The sequence below is a fragment of the Bos indicus x Bos taurus genome, chromosome 10, assembly GCF_003369695.1.
Source record: "Bos indicus x Bos taurus breed Angus x Brahman F1 hybrid chromosome 10, Bos_hybrid_MaternalHap_v2.0, whole genome shotgun sequence".
NCBI classification, from domain to species: Eukaryota; Metazoa; Chordata; class Mammalia; order Artiodactyla; family Bovidae; genus Bos; species Bos indicus x Bos taurus.
In genome coordinates, this window is record NC_040085.1 from 77663915 (window position 1) to 77678282 (window position 14368).

General features: G+C 40.0%; 1 protein-coding gene across 10 annotated transcripts in view; it reads left to right on the forward strand.

The window, feature by feature from the left end:
- Nucleotides 1–14368, forward strand: part of RGS6 (regulator of G protein signaling 6) — a 609909-nt gene that overhangs the window by 406684 nt on the left and 188857 nt on the right. For 9 of the 10 annotated variants that reach the window (XM_027552323.1, XM_027552324.1, XM_027552322.1 and 6 more), the window contains exon 3: nucleotides 10698–10797. In XM_027552323.1, the coding sequence (XP_027408124.1) occupies nucleotides 10698–10797 (100 nt within the window). Of the gene's footprint in view, nucleotides 1–865; nucleotides 885–10697; nucleotides 10798–14368 lie in introns of those variants that run through there. The other variant, XM_027552325.1, reaches the window with a different exon arrangement.

Below are 14368 nucleotides of genomic sequence, written 5' to 3' on the forward strand. Positions count from 1 at the left end.
TCTGAGACACAAGGAAGCCAAGTAAAATATACTTCAATAAAAATATAGACATTCTTAATGCATATGTTGGAGAAGGCAATGGCACCCAACTCCAGTACTCTTGCCTAGAAAATCCCATGAATGGAGGAGCCTGGTAGGCTGCAGACCATGGGGTCGTGAAGAGTCGGACACGACTGAGGGACTTCACTTTCACTTTTCACTTTCATGCATTGGAGAAGGAAATGGCAACCCACTCCAGTGTTCTTGCCTGGAGAATCCCAGGGACAGGGGAGCCAGATGGGTCATCGTCTGTGGGGTCGCACAGAGTCGGACATGACTGAATCGATTTAGCACCAGCAATGCATATGTATGCGTATGCTGGAAAAATCAAGTGACATTTCCTAGAGGAGATTTGTACAGGGCCTGGGAGGGTGATGAGGACCCAGTGGGTTTGCAGTGGTGGATGAATTATTACTGCATGAGAATACAGAGAATTGTTTGCAGGTAGGTGTATCCAAGGACCAAAAGTTTGGAGAGCTGATGCTAGAAAGGTAGTTTGATAACAAATCATAGAGGACCTTGAATCCCATAATAGGAAACTTGGCACTTATTTTGTAGCAGTAGGGAACCACAGCAGATGATTTACATGAATGATTCTAATTTGCTCCAGTGACCAGTTCAGTTGTTCAACTTGAAGTCGGGGAAGGTGTTGAAGAGTCAGAAATGGTGAATGATTCCAGAGTCCAGGATGTCCTTGCGGGGGCGGGGACGGGGGGTAGAGGGGGAACAAGTCTTATGTTTCTTGTTCCCCCTCCAGGAGGAAGAATATATAGTGAGATTCCAAGATACTGGAAGGACCAGTTTTCTTTGGAAACTAAGATATTGACTTCTCCTTACTGAGGGAGGTAAGGGAAAAGTGATGTACATGTTGAACTAGAATCTTTCTGTAGAAGGCTTCATGTTCAAAGTTGGAGCATTTTATGATGCTGACCTAATTATCTACACTGTGTCTCCACTTGATGTTTTTTGTCCAGTTCTCCTTGGTAGGCTAGACTGAAGAATGTGGCAAGGGAAGATTGGAGATGAGAAATAAGAAAGGATATTTGTTTTTCCATGTGTAGATTGTAGTGTTGAAGTTAATTAGTGGGCTGCTGTGACCTATTTAAGAAGCTCCTGGAAATAACCTCTGAGCCACTCATCTAATTGGTCCCAGTAGGCCAAAAACTGAAGCATTTAAAATGTCATGGAAGCAATTACTTTGGGTTAGAGACAGACATCTTCCCTGTCCTCATCCCTGACATCTTCCCCAAGCAGACAGCCACAGTTCCTGGTTGGCCATGGGTTTGGCAGTTAAACTGTGCAGAAAAAGCAGAGAACAGTGGAATGTGGGAAATCTACCCACTTCCTCCCCGGAAGGAAAAAATATTAATCTGTTTTGCAATACAGAATAATGCTTTTCCCAAACATTTGTTCTTGAGTAGGGGTCACTGTTGCTTCTGTAACAAATTACACCACAATTTTAGTGGCTTAACCCAACATACATTTGCTATTCTATAGTTCTGGGGCTCAGAAGTCTGAAATGGGTCTTTCTGCGCTAAAATCAAGGTGTTGGCAGGATTGCACACCGTTCTGAAGGCTCCAGGGGACAATCTGTTTCCTTGCTTGTTGTAGCCTTTAAAGTCCTCTCACATCTCTTGGACTCTGGCTCCTCCTTCCATCTTCAAAGCCAACGAAGTCAGATTTCTCGGACCTCTTTTCTATAGTCATCTCTCTCTCTCTCTCTCTCTGTCTGACTACAGCTGGGAAAAGTCTTCATCTTTCAAGAACTCATGTGATTAGACTGAACCCACCTGGATAACCCAGGATAACCACTCCATCTCAGAGCCCTAAACCCATTACATCTGCAAAGTGTCTTGCCATGTAAGGTAATAGTCACACATTCCAGTGATGAGGATGAGGACATCTTTTGAAGGGAACATTTTTCTGCCTTCCCCACTGTGCACTAAACTTTTAAGCACAAGATGTGGCCCCATCTTTTGCATCTCCTTGCACTCAGCTAAAGCCTAAGGTTAAGCGAAACCTCCCTGGGAGCTGCCCTGGCACTGGTGTAGAGACCCAGGGAGCCAGCTTTGGATCAAGGCTGCCAGGGTTTCTTATCAATAATCTCACTATTCAAGTCTCATTTGGCCTTGGACAGTTTACCTTCCCTAAGTATCAGTGTGCTTATTTGTGAAAGGGGGATGGTTCCCAATTATAAGCAGATGGCACACTCAAATTACAGTAATTTGAGATTATAATAAAAAGATTGTAGGTCCTCTGAAGTCTCTAGAATGTGTCATTGGTCAGTGTCCATTTTCCTCATTTACGTTGTATCTGACCTTCCTCAATCAGAGATTCTTTATTCTGTGGCTTGCCCAAAGGACCAGCTCTGCTCATATTTCCAAACAAACAATAGATTCTTCTACAAGAGAGACGATGCCTTCTAAGGCTTCACTATTCTAGCCAAGCTCAAGGGAAAGTCATTTCCTCTAAAGTATCATCAATAAGCTATTTGTTCACTGACCTAGAATATCATTCTTGCCTACTTTTTCTCTTCAGTGAAATGAAGAACAATGTTTTCCATAAAAGTAATTTATGAAGCAGTACATATGGTAATATTAAAACCATAAAAATAAACTTTCAGGAGACCAAACAATGCAGTTTCATCTTTCCAGCCTAGCACTGTCCCTGGGTGATGTTAGGCTCAGTATACTGGGTAATTGGCTCCTGGCTTAACTAGTACCTAAATGCCTATTTAGTAATTCCTTGAATGTTGTTGCTAAGGTTCAAGAAATCTTGAAATTTCTACTTATTTAACATATTTCCAAAGCAGAATTATCTTAAAAATATAAATGCCAAATTTACTTTAAATTCCAGATATCACTACCCCTGAGACCCTAAAATATTAAGTATCCTGTTCAATGCTGGATTCCAAGATAAAGTTGTTTAAGAATATAGCACTCATGTCATTTACTCATTCATTTACTGATGAATACATTTGATTATAGGACTTTCCTGGTGGCTCAGTGGTGAAGAATCTGCCCGCAATGCAGGAGACGCACGTTTGATCCATGGGTCAGGAAGATCCTCTGGAGAAGGAAATGGCAACCCACTCCAGTATTCTTGCCTGGGAAATCCCATGGACAGAGGAGATCTCACAGGCTATAGTCCATGGGGTTGCAAGAGTCAGACACAACTTAGCAACTAAACCACCACTGCCACATTCAATTATTCATTAATATGTATTTACTGAGCACTCACAATTAGGATTAAGTGGTAAGTAAAAAAAAAAAAAAAAAGCTAATAGGAAATGCGAGTACAAATTATGGTGATACAGGCTGCATGCAGAGAACAGATGAGAGATGAATCAAGATCTGCCCAGCCATCCCTCATGAATGTTCTTTAATACAAGGTCTTAGTGGTAGGCAGCATTACTTAGTGAACCGTACCCCATTTCCACTCCCCTCTTCCCTACTTCCATGTGGTGAAGAGGCTGGAAAAGTTAACTGCACTCTTCCCAGCTTTCTTTGCAACCACATGTTGCCATGTGACCCTGTTCTGGTCCATGAGACAAGAACAGAGATCTGTTGGGATCTTCTGGGAAGGAATATGCTTCTCCAGATAAAAGGAACAAATATGGCTGTACCACTGGTCGCTGGTTCTTCCCACATTTCTACTTCTCTAACGTAGAAGTGATGTCTAGCGCTGGGGTAATCTTCTGGAAACCATGAAGGAATGGCCAAGATGGTGATTCAGGTAGAATTGGATAACTACAGTAATGCCGCAGCCACCCACATGCTGATTGCTTGTTATACGGGGAAAATACAGTAAGTCCCCTACATATGAATGAGTACCAAGCTGAGAGTGCATTCCTAAGTCCAGTTTGTTCCTAAGTCCAACAAATTTAGCCTAGGTGTCCAACCAACACAATCAGCTATATAGTACAGTACTCTAACAGGTTTATACTTTTCACACAACACATTAAAAAAACAAAAAATAGAGAAAACATTTTAATCTTGAAGTACAGTAACTTTAAAAGTACAGTGCAATAACTTCTTAGCAGTGACAGCAACATCTCTGCTGCTTTTATGCTTGCTTCTAGACATCCTGGGCTTGAAAAAAAGATACTGGTCTATTGTTCTCCATACAGTACTGTACAGTAAAGTACACAAAAGCACAGCCATTTGTGGACGATGCACACATGTGACAATGTATGCCAGGCATGTGAACTAACTTACATGGCTGGACAGGCAAATACATGTTTGCATCTTTGAAAGTTCACAACTTGAAGGTTTGTATGTAGGGGGCCTACTGTATCCCCTGTGTTTGGACTTTAAAAAAAATTTATTGAAGTGTGTATATATATGTGTGTGTGTGTGTGTGTATTCTTTTTCAGATGCTTTTCCATTAGAGATTATTATATTGAATATGGTTTCCTGTGCTATACAATAGGACATCTTTGTTTATCTGTTTATAGCAGTATATATGTGTTAATCCCAAACTCATGACTGATCCTCCCTGTCTTTCCCCTTGGTCACCATAAGCTTGTTTTCTATGTCTGTGAGTCAGTGTCTGTTTTGTATGTAAGTCCATTTGTGTTATATTTTAGATTCCACATATAAGCAATACCATATGACAGTTGTCTTTCTGTCTGATTTACATCACTTAGTGTGATAATCTCTGCAACTAGCATTGTTTCATTCTTTTTATGGCTGAGAAAGAGTCCACATACATCTGTATGTACACACTGCGTCTTCTCTGTCCATTCTTCTATTGGGGGACAGTTAGTTCGCTTCCATGTCTTGGCTACTGAAAATGGTGCTGCTGTGAACATTGCAGTGCATGTATCTTTTTTAATTATAGTTTTCTCTGAATATATGCCTCGGCATGGGATTGCAAGATCATATGGTAACTCTATTTTTAGTTTTTTGGGGAACCTCCATACTGTTCTGAATTTGGATTTTTAAAAACTTTTTGTCAAAAGCATTCTAGGCTATGACAGAGGTTCAAAAGTAACTTTAACTGAACACAAATTAGGAGGCACTGCAATCTTGTCGTAACTAGCACAAGGAATCTCAAATTCTGCTCTTGCCATTGAATGGGATGGAGAAAAAGGGAGGAAGCCTTTATGGTTCCCTTTCTGAGGGCTTCTGAAAGTGATATTCCTTAGTGTTTCCAGCTTTTTTTGGAACTCATACTTGGCTCTGCTATCTCCAACACAGACTAGATCCCTGAATCTTTCTGAAATTTATTAGTCCATGATGAAGAGGAACAGATTTGTCTTTTACCTGCTTTTTGTAACCATAGAAACTAGATCAGGGCCTGGCACTCTGTAGATGCTCAATAAATGTTCACTAAACCAGTAGGTGAAGCTGAGAACATTTACAAGTTTAGAATAGCAGTGTTCTGTGTTTTTAAAAGTAAGAGTGAGAAATGGCCTGATCTTATGGAACACATATGGGACAGAGCATGCTCAGTGAAGCATGCCCATTTTGGATTAAGAAATATGATTATCATTTGCCAGCTCTGATTCCTGCCTCCAGGCTGATAAGATGTGTCCAAAGAGTCATTTTCATTCATTCGCAGACACCAAAACAGAAGGGGTTTTTAATGAATGCAGGAGCTGAAGTGACAGTCATTAGTAGCTAGAAATAGACAACTGATTGCAAAGTCAAGATGAAATGCTTCAATAAAAAAGACCCTCGTGCCTGAGGCATACTCTGTCTTCTTTGCTGAAGTTTGGGTGGATTTTTTTTTTTAATAATAGCAGCATAGTTGGCCTATTCTTGAAGTTTTCTAATCTTCCACCAAGGAAGAATTGGAGGAGCTAAATAAATTAGTTTTCGGGTAATTAATTTACACAAACAAAACTAATATTGGCCGTTAGCCATTTCTGTTAGGCATGCCATCTATCCAAGTAGAGATGGAGCTGGCCATGAAGGGCAGTGTCAGGGCCTCTTTGGATCATGTCTCTGTCTGGCTTCTGATGCCATCTGTCCAAAATGATTTCTCAAAACATCAAAACTCCCTGGTCCTGCCCAGGGACCTTTCCCTCACCTTGCACTGCTCAGCACAGGGAATGTCAGCACAGGGCAGATGGGCAGAAGGGGAACCCAGCAGCCTGATTGCTGCTCCTAGTCTTTCCTCGCAGACACAGCTTTGTATCTGTCAGGTCAGAGAAGTCTCGCATATTTTAGAATTAGAAACTTTAGTTTAGCAACCAGGGCTATCACTGTAGAGATGAGGGACCTAAAGTCCAGAGAGGTTAAATAACTTGTCCAAGGTCAACACAGCAAGTCAGTGAAACTGAGGCTGGCATTTCTCTTGGGCCTCAGACCAGTGTTCTTCCTAGCATCCTGCTGTGGCTTCAGTTTGTAAACAGAGGATTGCTTCTCCTCACTCCTCTCTTAACACCGCATGGCTATTTCAGTGAGTTACACCTACAGTCGTCCTAATAGTCCTCATTTCAGAGAAAACCCACTATGGTACAGTGAGTGGCTTCCATTTTTCCTGCTGTTTTACGTGCTTGTCAGTGCTTTGAGCTTTGAGCTCCTTGAAGAGGGGTGTCTGGTTGCTGTGAGCCATCCAGGCAGAACTGGTCGAGCTGGCCACGTGGTTTCTCCGCATGGCTTGGCTGTCAGATAAGGGCCACCTGCTTATTGATTGGCTCAGTGTCACTTAGGTCCAGCATGCTCCCTGGTGACACAGAACCTCATATTAAAGGATGACAGGGAATTGATGTTGCTCTTCTTCAGGAACAAAAGGTACCAGAAGTTAGACGGAACTGAATAGTCAAGAAAACAAAAGTGTATACCTCCCCTCTCCCCACCCCCAACCCGGAAGCTGTGATCTACCAATAGAAGATAAATCCAGTCAAGCCCCTGAGACCAAGAGGGAAAATGCTGAGTAACAAGATACCAGCAGTCATTGGAACAGAATAAACCCTGAGAGGGTTGAGAATCTGATTATCTGGATCAATTTCTTTTTTCTCCTATACACTCTTAGGCCTGAACTAAACTTTCCCTTCAATGCAAACAGTATTAAGTGCTTTCTATCTACAAAGCATGTTGTCAGGCACTGGTTGAGGATATAAGATGAATCTTAGATTTGATAGAAAGAACTTGGGCATTGGAGATAAGAAGAATTGGGTAAGAAATCCTGGCTTTGCCACTTTCTAGCTATGTGTCCTAGGATAAATCACTTAACCTTTCTGAGTTTTAATTTCAATATCTTTGTTAAATAAATTTTAAGACAAAGAATATTGATAGTTGATTTTAAATACCTAGGATTGATCATAACATAGATGTTCTGAAAATGTTTGCCATTATAATTTATATAAGCTCCTGGGAACCCACTTTTGAATTTTTGGTGGGTCTGTACTCTTAGCATTTCTCTGTACACAATGAAAAAAAAATTCAAAGACAGTATTATTAGCTGATGTCACAGTGAACCATGCTATGGAATCAAACTCAGCGATCGCAGATTTGCCTGACATAATGCTGGTAGAATTGACCTTAAGAATTTTTAATCACATAATGAATAGTGTAGGTGGAATTTCTACATTGTTTAAAAGGTTTGGATTCTAGGATACTACACCTCTAAAATTTATTGATTCTTGTTACCAGGTATTTGTATGGCTTCACCAATTTTGAAAATGCATGTTTTCCCCAGAGCTCTACGTATCAGTCAGCAATAGCCACAACTTCCCTGCGTAGTAAGTCACTCCAGACTCAGTGGCACACAATAAGCATGTACTTTTCACTAACAAGTCTACAGCTCAGCTGACGTCTAACCACAGGGAAGCTGGACCACTGTCTCACACGATCTTTGATCTAGCTATGTGTTGCATCCCTTCTGCTCTGGATGTCTCTCACCTTCCTTGGAACAACCACCATCTGATGCAGGAGGGTAAGGGAGGAGGGTGAGCATCACCATCCGGGTATATTGAAAGTCTCTGCTCATATCACAGTCAGTAACATTACATTAGCCATGCAAGTCACATGGCTAAGCCCCAACGTAAAGAAGCAGACTTTTAGCCCATCATGAAGCCAGGGTAAGGATCTGGGTTTACATTAATACTGTGAAGGAATTAGGAACTAGGGACCAATGAAACATTATTCTACACCTCCGATGTTATAAACTATTACTGGAACACTATCCCCTTTCTGGTCACTGAAGGTGATTGTCCTGTCATCTCTGATGAGTGATCTAACCCATGGTACATGGTGGGCCACCATAAGAAGATGGATCTTCTTCTTTAGTAAATAAGTCCTTTTAAGATTCAATGGTGTGATAAAGCCACTACACAGAGCAGAAGAAAAAAGAATCATGGAGATGACCTCTGCCAGTCTTTAAATCCAGTCCATATCACTAAAATGGAACTTTTACCAATTAGTGTCAAGTCAGAGGTCTAATTGAATTGAAATATTGGCTTTCCTCTAATTCCGAGTAATTTTCAAGCCATAAAAGCAATGATGTAACTGATACTTCTGGTTTCACATAGCACACTAAGCCAAAAGCATAGATTATTTTGAAAATACAATCACTTTTCTAGGAATAACTCTCATGGACTATCAATAAGTAGTAAATACTCAAACTACTTTGAATCACTGGGTTGAGTTTATAGGACAGAAGGTGGGGCCCTAGCTGAGACTATGAATAAGACTATGGATGAAAATCCTCCTGATACAGAATACAGGTCTTCAGAGAAGGACCCTTTTTCCTGGTGTTATATATTCAACCACTGCCTAAGGGACCAGGAGCTTAAGTTCTTTCTCACTGTCAGTCCTTCTCAGGGAAATCAAGGAATATCCAGGGGAGAATGGTCTCCTTGTTTGGATTGTTTTCTGAGACTCTTAGTGGGTGACGGAGCATCCCAGGGGTCAGAAGCCTGATCTCTGGGGTGTGCAGCTGGATTCAAGTTCAGGGCTACCACCGGGTACCTGTGTGACCTTGGGAAGGTGGTTTAACCTCTAAGGTGGTCACTGATGCTACTCACAGGTGGTCAGCTCCCCTCCCTTCCTGGCACCCAAAAGACTGTCTCCTTTGTGGTTGGGTGGTGACTCATTTTGTCCAAAGAGCTGTGACATTATTATATTAACGTCTGGGCTATAGCATGTAATAACTCATGCAAGAATCTTCAGAATTCTCTCTTGTCCCTCTAACACAATGACCAGCAACATTCAAGATGATGGCTGCTCCATCAGCCTGGGTCCCAAAGAAACTGCAATGAGCACAGTCCCCCTTTTGACCTCTAATAGACTTGTAGCACTAGAGAGAAAAAATTGGTTATATTAAACCATTGTGATTTTGAGAGTTATTTGTTACCGCAACTTAGCTTAGTCTAGCCAGATTGATACATCTCACCAAATCTCAATTTCTTTATCTAAGAATGAGGATAATAGTGGAATTGAAGTTGTGGAGTACTCAGGGGAATGGAATAGGATAATATGTGTCTAGTACTTAGAAGAGTACTACATAATAAAGTCAAAATATATTTTGGCTATTGTATGTTATTATTACATTATGTCTTATCCTAACTTTGTCTCTATCAAGTTATCTGTTTCTTGCAAATAAGTTGTTAGTCATGTGACCTTGAGAAACTCACCCACGAATTGCTATGCTAGTACATTAGACTAGCTGAACTACAGCTTTAAATTCCTAGACTTAAAATTATGTGACTTATATGGAAGTACTCAGAGAATCCATCCTGGTGTTTCAACTACATTCTGTTGCTTAGAACAAAATAAGTGATAAAGCTAAACACTATCTTCTCTTCTTTCCCAGTTGCCCTCCCCTACCACTGGACAAACAAAAAGATCTATGTCCTTGTTACAGGTTGCTCTCCATCCTATTCTGAAGATTTCAGCCCAGGGAATTACATGCCTTGTAAATTCTCAGCTACAGATTGGTTTTCCAAGTTAGACACCTGTATTCTTGGTCATCCATCTCCTCTCTCTGTTCTTTTTTCAGTATATGTACACAGTATCTGGTTTCATCAATACAATTTCACCTGGCTCCAGGCCATAGCCCACCATGGCCTTTCTCCTGATAGCGTGGTCTTCCCTAGTCCAAAAGGAGAGGATCCTGTTCTTGGCTTGAGGCAACCCCCTTCACACCACCACTCACAACCTTGAGACTTGTCCTCCAACTTCTCCAGATCAGCACTTTCCATGTCTTGATTTGGATACTTTTTCTCCTGTGCCACTGTGGCTGGATTCTTCTCTGGTCCCAAAGGCGGCCCTGCCTATACTTCCAAACAGCTGTGTGTTAATATATTAGAGGAAATTTCCTTTTCTTTAGGTTGAATATGGCAATTTCATGTGATTCAAATTATATATAAATCCAGTCTGGGAAAGAGGAGGAACTTCATCACATACATACTGAATTACACGTTGGATCCCATCAAGAATTTCTTTTCTCCCTACCTTACTGAACTGGGGGCACGGCCTTGTTCTTACAGATCATGCTTTTTGCTCTTTATATATAACCCCCCGGCCTCTGCATCCCCAGCACAGGACCCAAAGCAGATCCTGCTGCTATGTTTATTGACACAGCAGAGGCCTTTCCTGGTATCTCTTGTTGGCGTCCATGTTCCCACATTTTGGCTGTTTATAAAAGTACCATTTACTATTACTTTGTGAGATGCAATAACACTTCCTTTCTTTAATCTCTTTCAGATTGAAGACATCATTACAAAGATGCAAGATGACAAGACAGGGGGTGTGCCCGTCAGAACAGTGAAGAGCTTTCTCTCCAAAATCCCCAGTGTTGTCACAGGTAAATGTTCTTCTTACAAGGTATTGATGGCAACAAGGAAAGATTGCTGAAGTGTTGTGTAGCCTTGACTGTGACCTGGGAGGCGCCTAATAATTTGTGAATGACAAGCATAATATGTTCAGTGTGCTTCTTACATAAAGTCAAGTTCTCGTCCTGGTTTCTAGGAAGAAGCTACTCTTTGTCAAGTCATTAATATCATCAGTAAGTAATAATATTGAAAAAGAATGGTCTGACCAGCCTATGGTTGAGGCTTCTGGAAAGAAATAAGCTCATTAATAAGCTAGCCATTTGCCCTATGGGATGTATACAAACATATAGTATTAAAGAAATTATTTTATATTTAAATAAGCTTTAAGAAAGTCTTATGTTCTTCTACAAAATGCCTTTAAGTGTTCTAATTGATTGTACTTGAACTTCCAAAAGAAGTGGTTGTAAGTTTTTCTGCATTACTTCGGGGTTTGTGTGTTTTGTGTGCTCAAATATCTCTTTAAAAATTGTTAATTGTAAAATCTATCAAACACATGGGTATAGTTTCAAGAATAGAACTGTCACATGTACCACCTATACCACCATGGCGCTTCATAAATAATGCATAATAGGTATCTTAGAGACCCTGGAGAGCATAGTGGATGGCATCTACCTCCCTTTCCATTGGAGAAACCACTATCTACTTCTATACTAAACATATTGTTGCTCTTCTTCACAATCTTTCCACATATGGGTGTATCCTTTACTATCCAAACAAGTAACCAAGTAAATTAAAATAAAATTTTAGATAACTCCCTAACTATTAAAATCTGGCTGTTTGCTTTCCAATCTGGGGGAACCAAAAGGACTAAGTATCTACTGCATACCTAAGAATGGCTAAATAAAAATCCTGACAATACCAAGTGGTGGTGAGTTTTTGGAGCAACTGGAACTCTTGTGTACTGTTGGTGGGAAGATAAAATGATGCAGCTATTCTGAAAGTTTCTTATAAAGTTAAGTATATGCTTACCATATGACCCAGCAATCCCTAGGCACTTATCCAAGAAAAATGAAAACTTGTATTCAGACAAAAACTTGTCAGTATTCATAATGGCTTTATTAATGATCTCCAGACTGGAAACAACCCAGATGCCTTTCAGTGAGTGAATGAATAAACAGACTGTGGTGCATCCAAATCCAGCAATGAAAAGGAGTGGGCTACTAAGATATGCACCAACTTGGATGGATCTTGAAGTTATTTGTCTGAATGGAAAAAAGTCAGTCTCAAAAGATTACATACTATGGTATTCCACTTATAGGACATTCTAAAATATAAACAAACCAAAAAAGCACAAAACCTATAGTGATGGAGAGTGGCTCACTAGTTGAGAAGGACTGGGAGTATGATGGAATTCCATGAATTCCATAGAACAGTTCTGCATTCTGACTGGGTCGGTGGTGATGACACAAATCTAATCATAGGTCAAGGTGCATAAAACAGCACACCAGAAAAGTCTTCATACTATACGTTACTTTAAAAAAGAAATACACTCAGTTGAAGTATCCACAAATATGCCAACTGATTATTTAGACTGTCACTGTCTGAACTCAAGCACCAAGTGGATTTGGATAATGAATAATGCTTGTATTCTTAGTGTTCTCTAATTTTGAAATTTATATAAATGGAATTATGCCCTAATATTGGCCATAATATATTTTTCATACTTTTCTGGATTTTACTTGATAAACTCTTGTTTAGGATGTCTATCTATTTTCGTGGGCAAGATTGGTCTGTTGTTTTTCTTACTTACCCTCCTTGCTGGTTTTGTTACCAAATTTATACTAGTTTCAAAAGTCTACAAGCAATTAATGCTGGAGAGGGTGTGGAGAAAAGGGAACCCTCTTACGCTGTTGGTGGGAATGCAAACTAGTACAGCCACTATGGAGAACAGTGTGGCGATTCCTTAAAACCTAGAAATAGAACTGCCTTATGATCCAGCAGCCCACTGCTGGGCATACACACTGAGGAAACCATAATTTAAGGAGACATGTGTACCCCAATGTTCATCACAGCACTGTTTATAATAGCCAGGACGTGGAAGCAACCTAGATGTCCATCAGCAGATGAATGGATAAGAAAGCTGTGGTACATATACACAATGGAGTATTACTCAGCCATTAAAAAGAACACATTTGAATCAGTTCTAGTGAGGTGGATGAAACTGGAGCCTATTATACAGAGTGAAGTAAGCTAGTTTCATGAGATGAACCGTGGCATACACCTCTTTTGTTGACATTCTGTTGTCCTTTGAAAAATAATTTTACCCTTAATCTAGTTTTTAGATATTTCAATTGTTTTATTTTTATTTGTAGATGATGTTCCATCTGGTTCTTCTTTCAATATGTGTTCTCATTCATTCAACAAATATTTACTGAGTATTTACTATTTTCTAAGCATTATTGGCACTGGGAATTTAGAAGTAATTGAATAGATGAAAATTTCTGCTCTCATGGAATTTATATTCTAGTGGAGGAGACAGCAAAATAATAAGGAAAGTTTTTAGAATTTCAGTAGTGAGAAAGACCAAGGACAAAAATTAAGTATGAAGAGGGGGATAGGAGTGTTAAAAATCTGGGACCAGTGGCCAAGCAAGGACTTCCTGAGTAGGTTACATTTGAGTAAAGATGGAAGGAGATGAGGGGTTGAATTATGTGGATGTTGTGGGAAAAAGCATTCCCAAAAGCCAGAGCTAAAACTCCAAAGTTAGTATGTTCCTGGAGTCTTGAGGAACTAAGAAGAGGGAGCTACAGCAGAGTGAAGAATGAAATGTCCCTGGTGATCCGCTGATTAGGATTCCAAGCTTCCACTGCAGGGGGCATGGGTTCAGCTTCTGGTCAGGGAGCTAAGATTCTGTAAGCTGCATGGCACAGCCGAAAAGGAAAAATGCAGTACAGCGAAGGGAAGAAAGGATAATAGAGATGAAGTCAGAGTGATAATAGTGAGCTAAATCTTGTAGCCTCTAGGTCCTAGGACGCCTGGAGGACTTTGAGCATGAGTGACATGCTCTGACTTATATTTCAGTAGGATCACTCTGTTTCTTTCTGCTTACTCTGAGGAGTTTGATTGTTGATTGGATTTTTTTTAATATTGAGCTGATTGTATATTTTGAAAATTAATCCCTTGTTGGTCGCACCATTGGCAAATATTTTCTCCCATTCTGTAAGTTGTTTTTTAGTTGTGTTATGGTTTCCTTTGCTGTGCAAAAACTTTTAAGTTTAATTAGGTCCCATTTGTTTATTTTCATTTTTATTCCCATTACTTTAGAAGACAGATCCAAAAAGATATTGTGGTGATTTATGTCAAAGACTGCCCTGCCTATGTTTTCCTCTAGGAGTTTCTATAGTATTTGATCTTACCTTTAGGTCTTTAATCCATTTTGAGTTTATGATGTTAGAGAATGTTCTAATTTCATTCTTTTATATGTAGATGTCTAGTTTCCCCAGCATCACACATTAAAGAGACTGTCTTTTCTTCATTGTATATTTTTGCCTCCTTTGAGATTAATTGTATGTTTATTTCTGGACTTTCTAACTTGTTCCATTG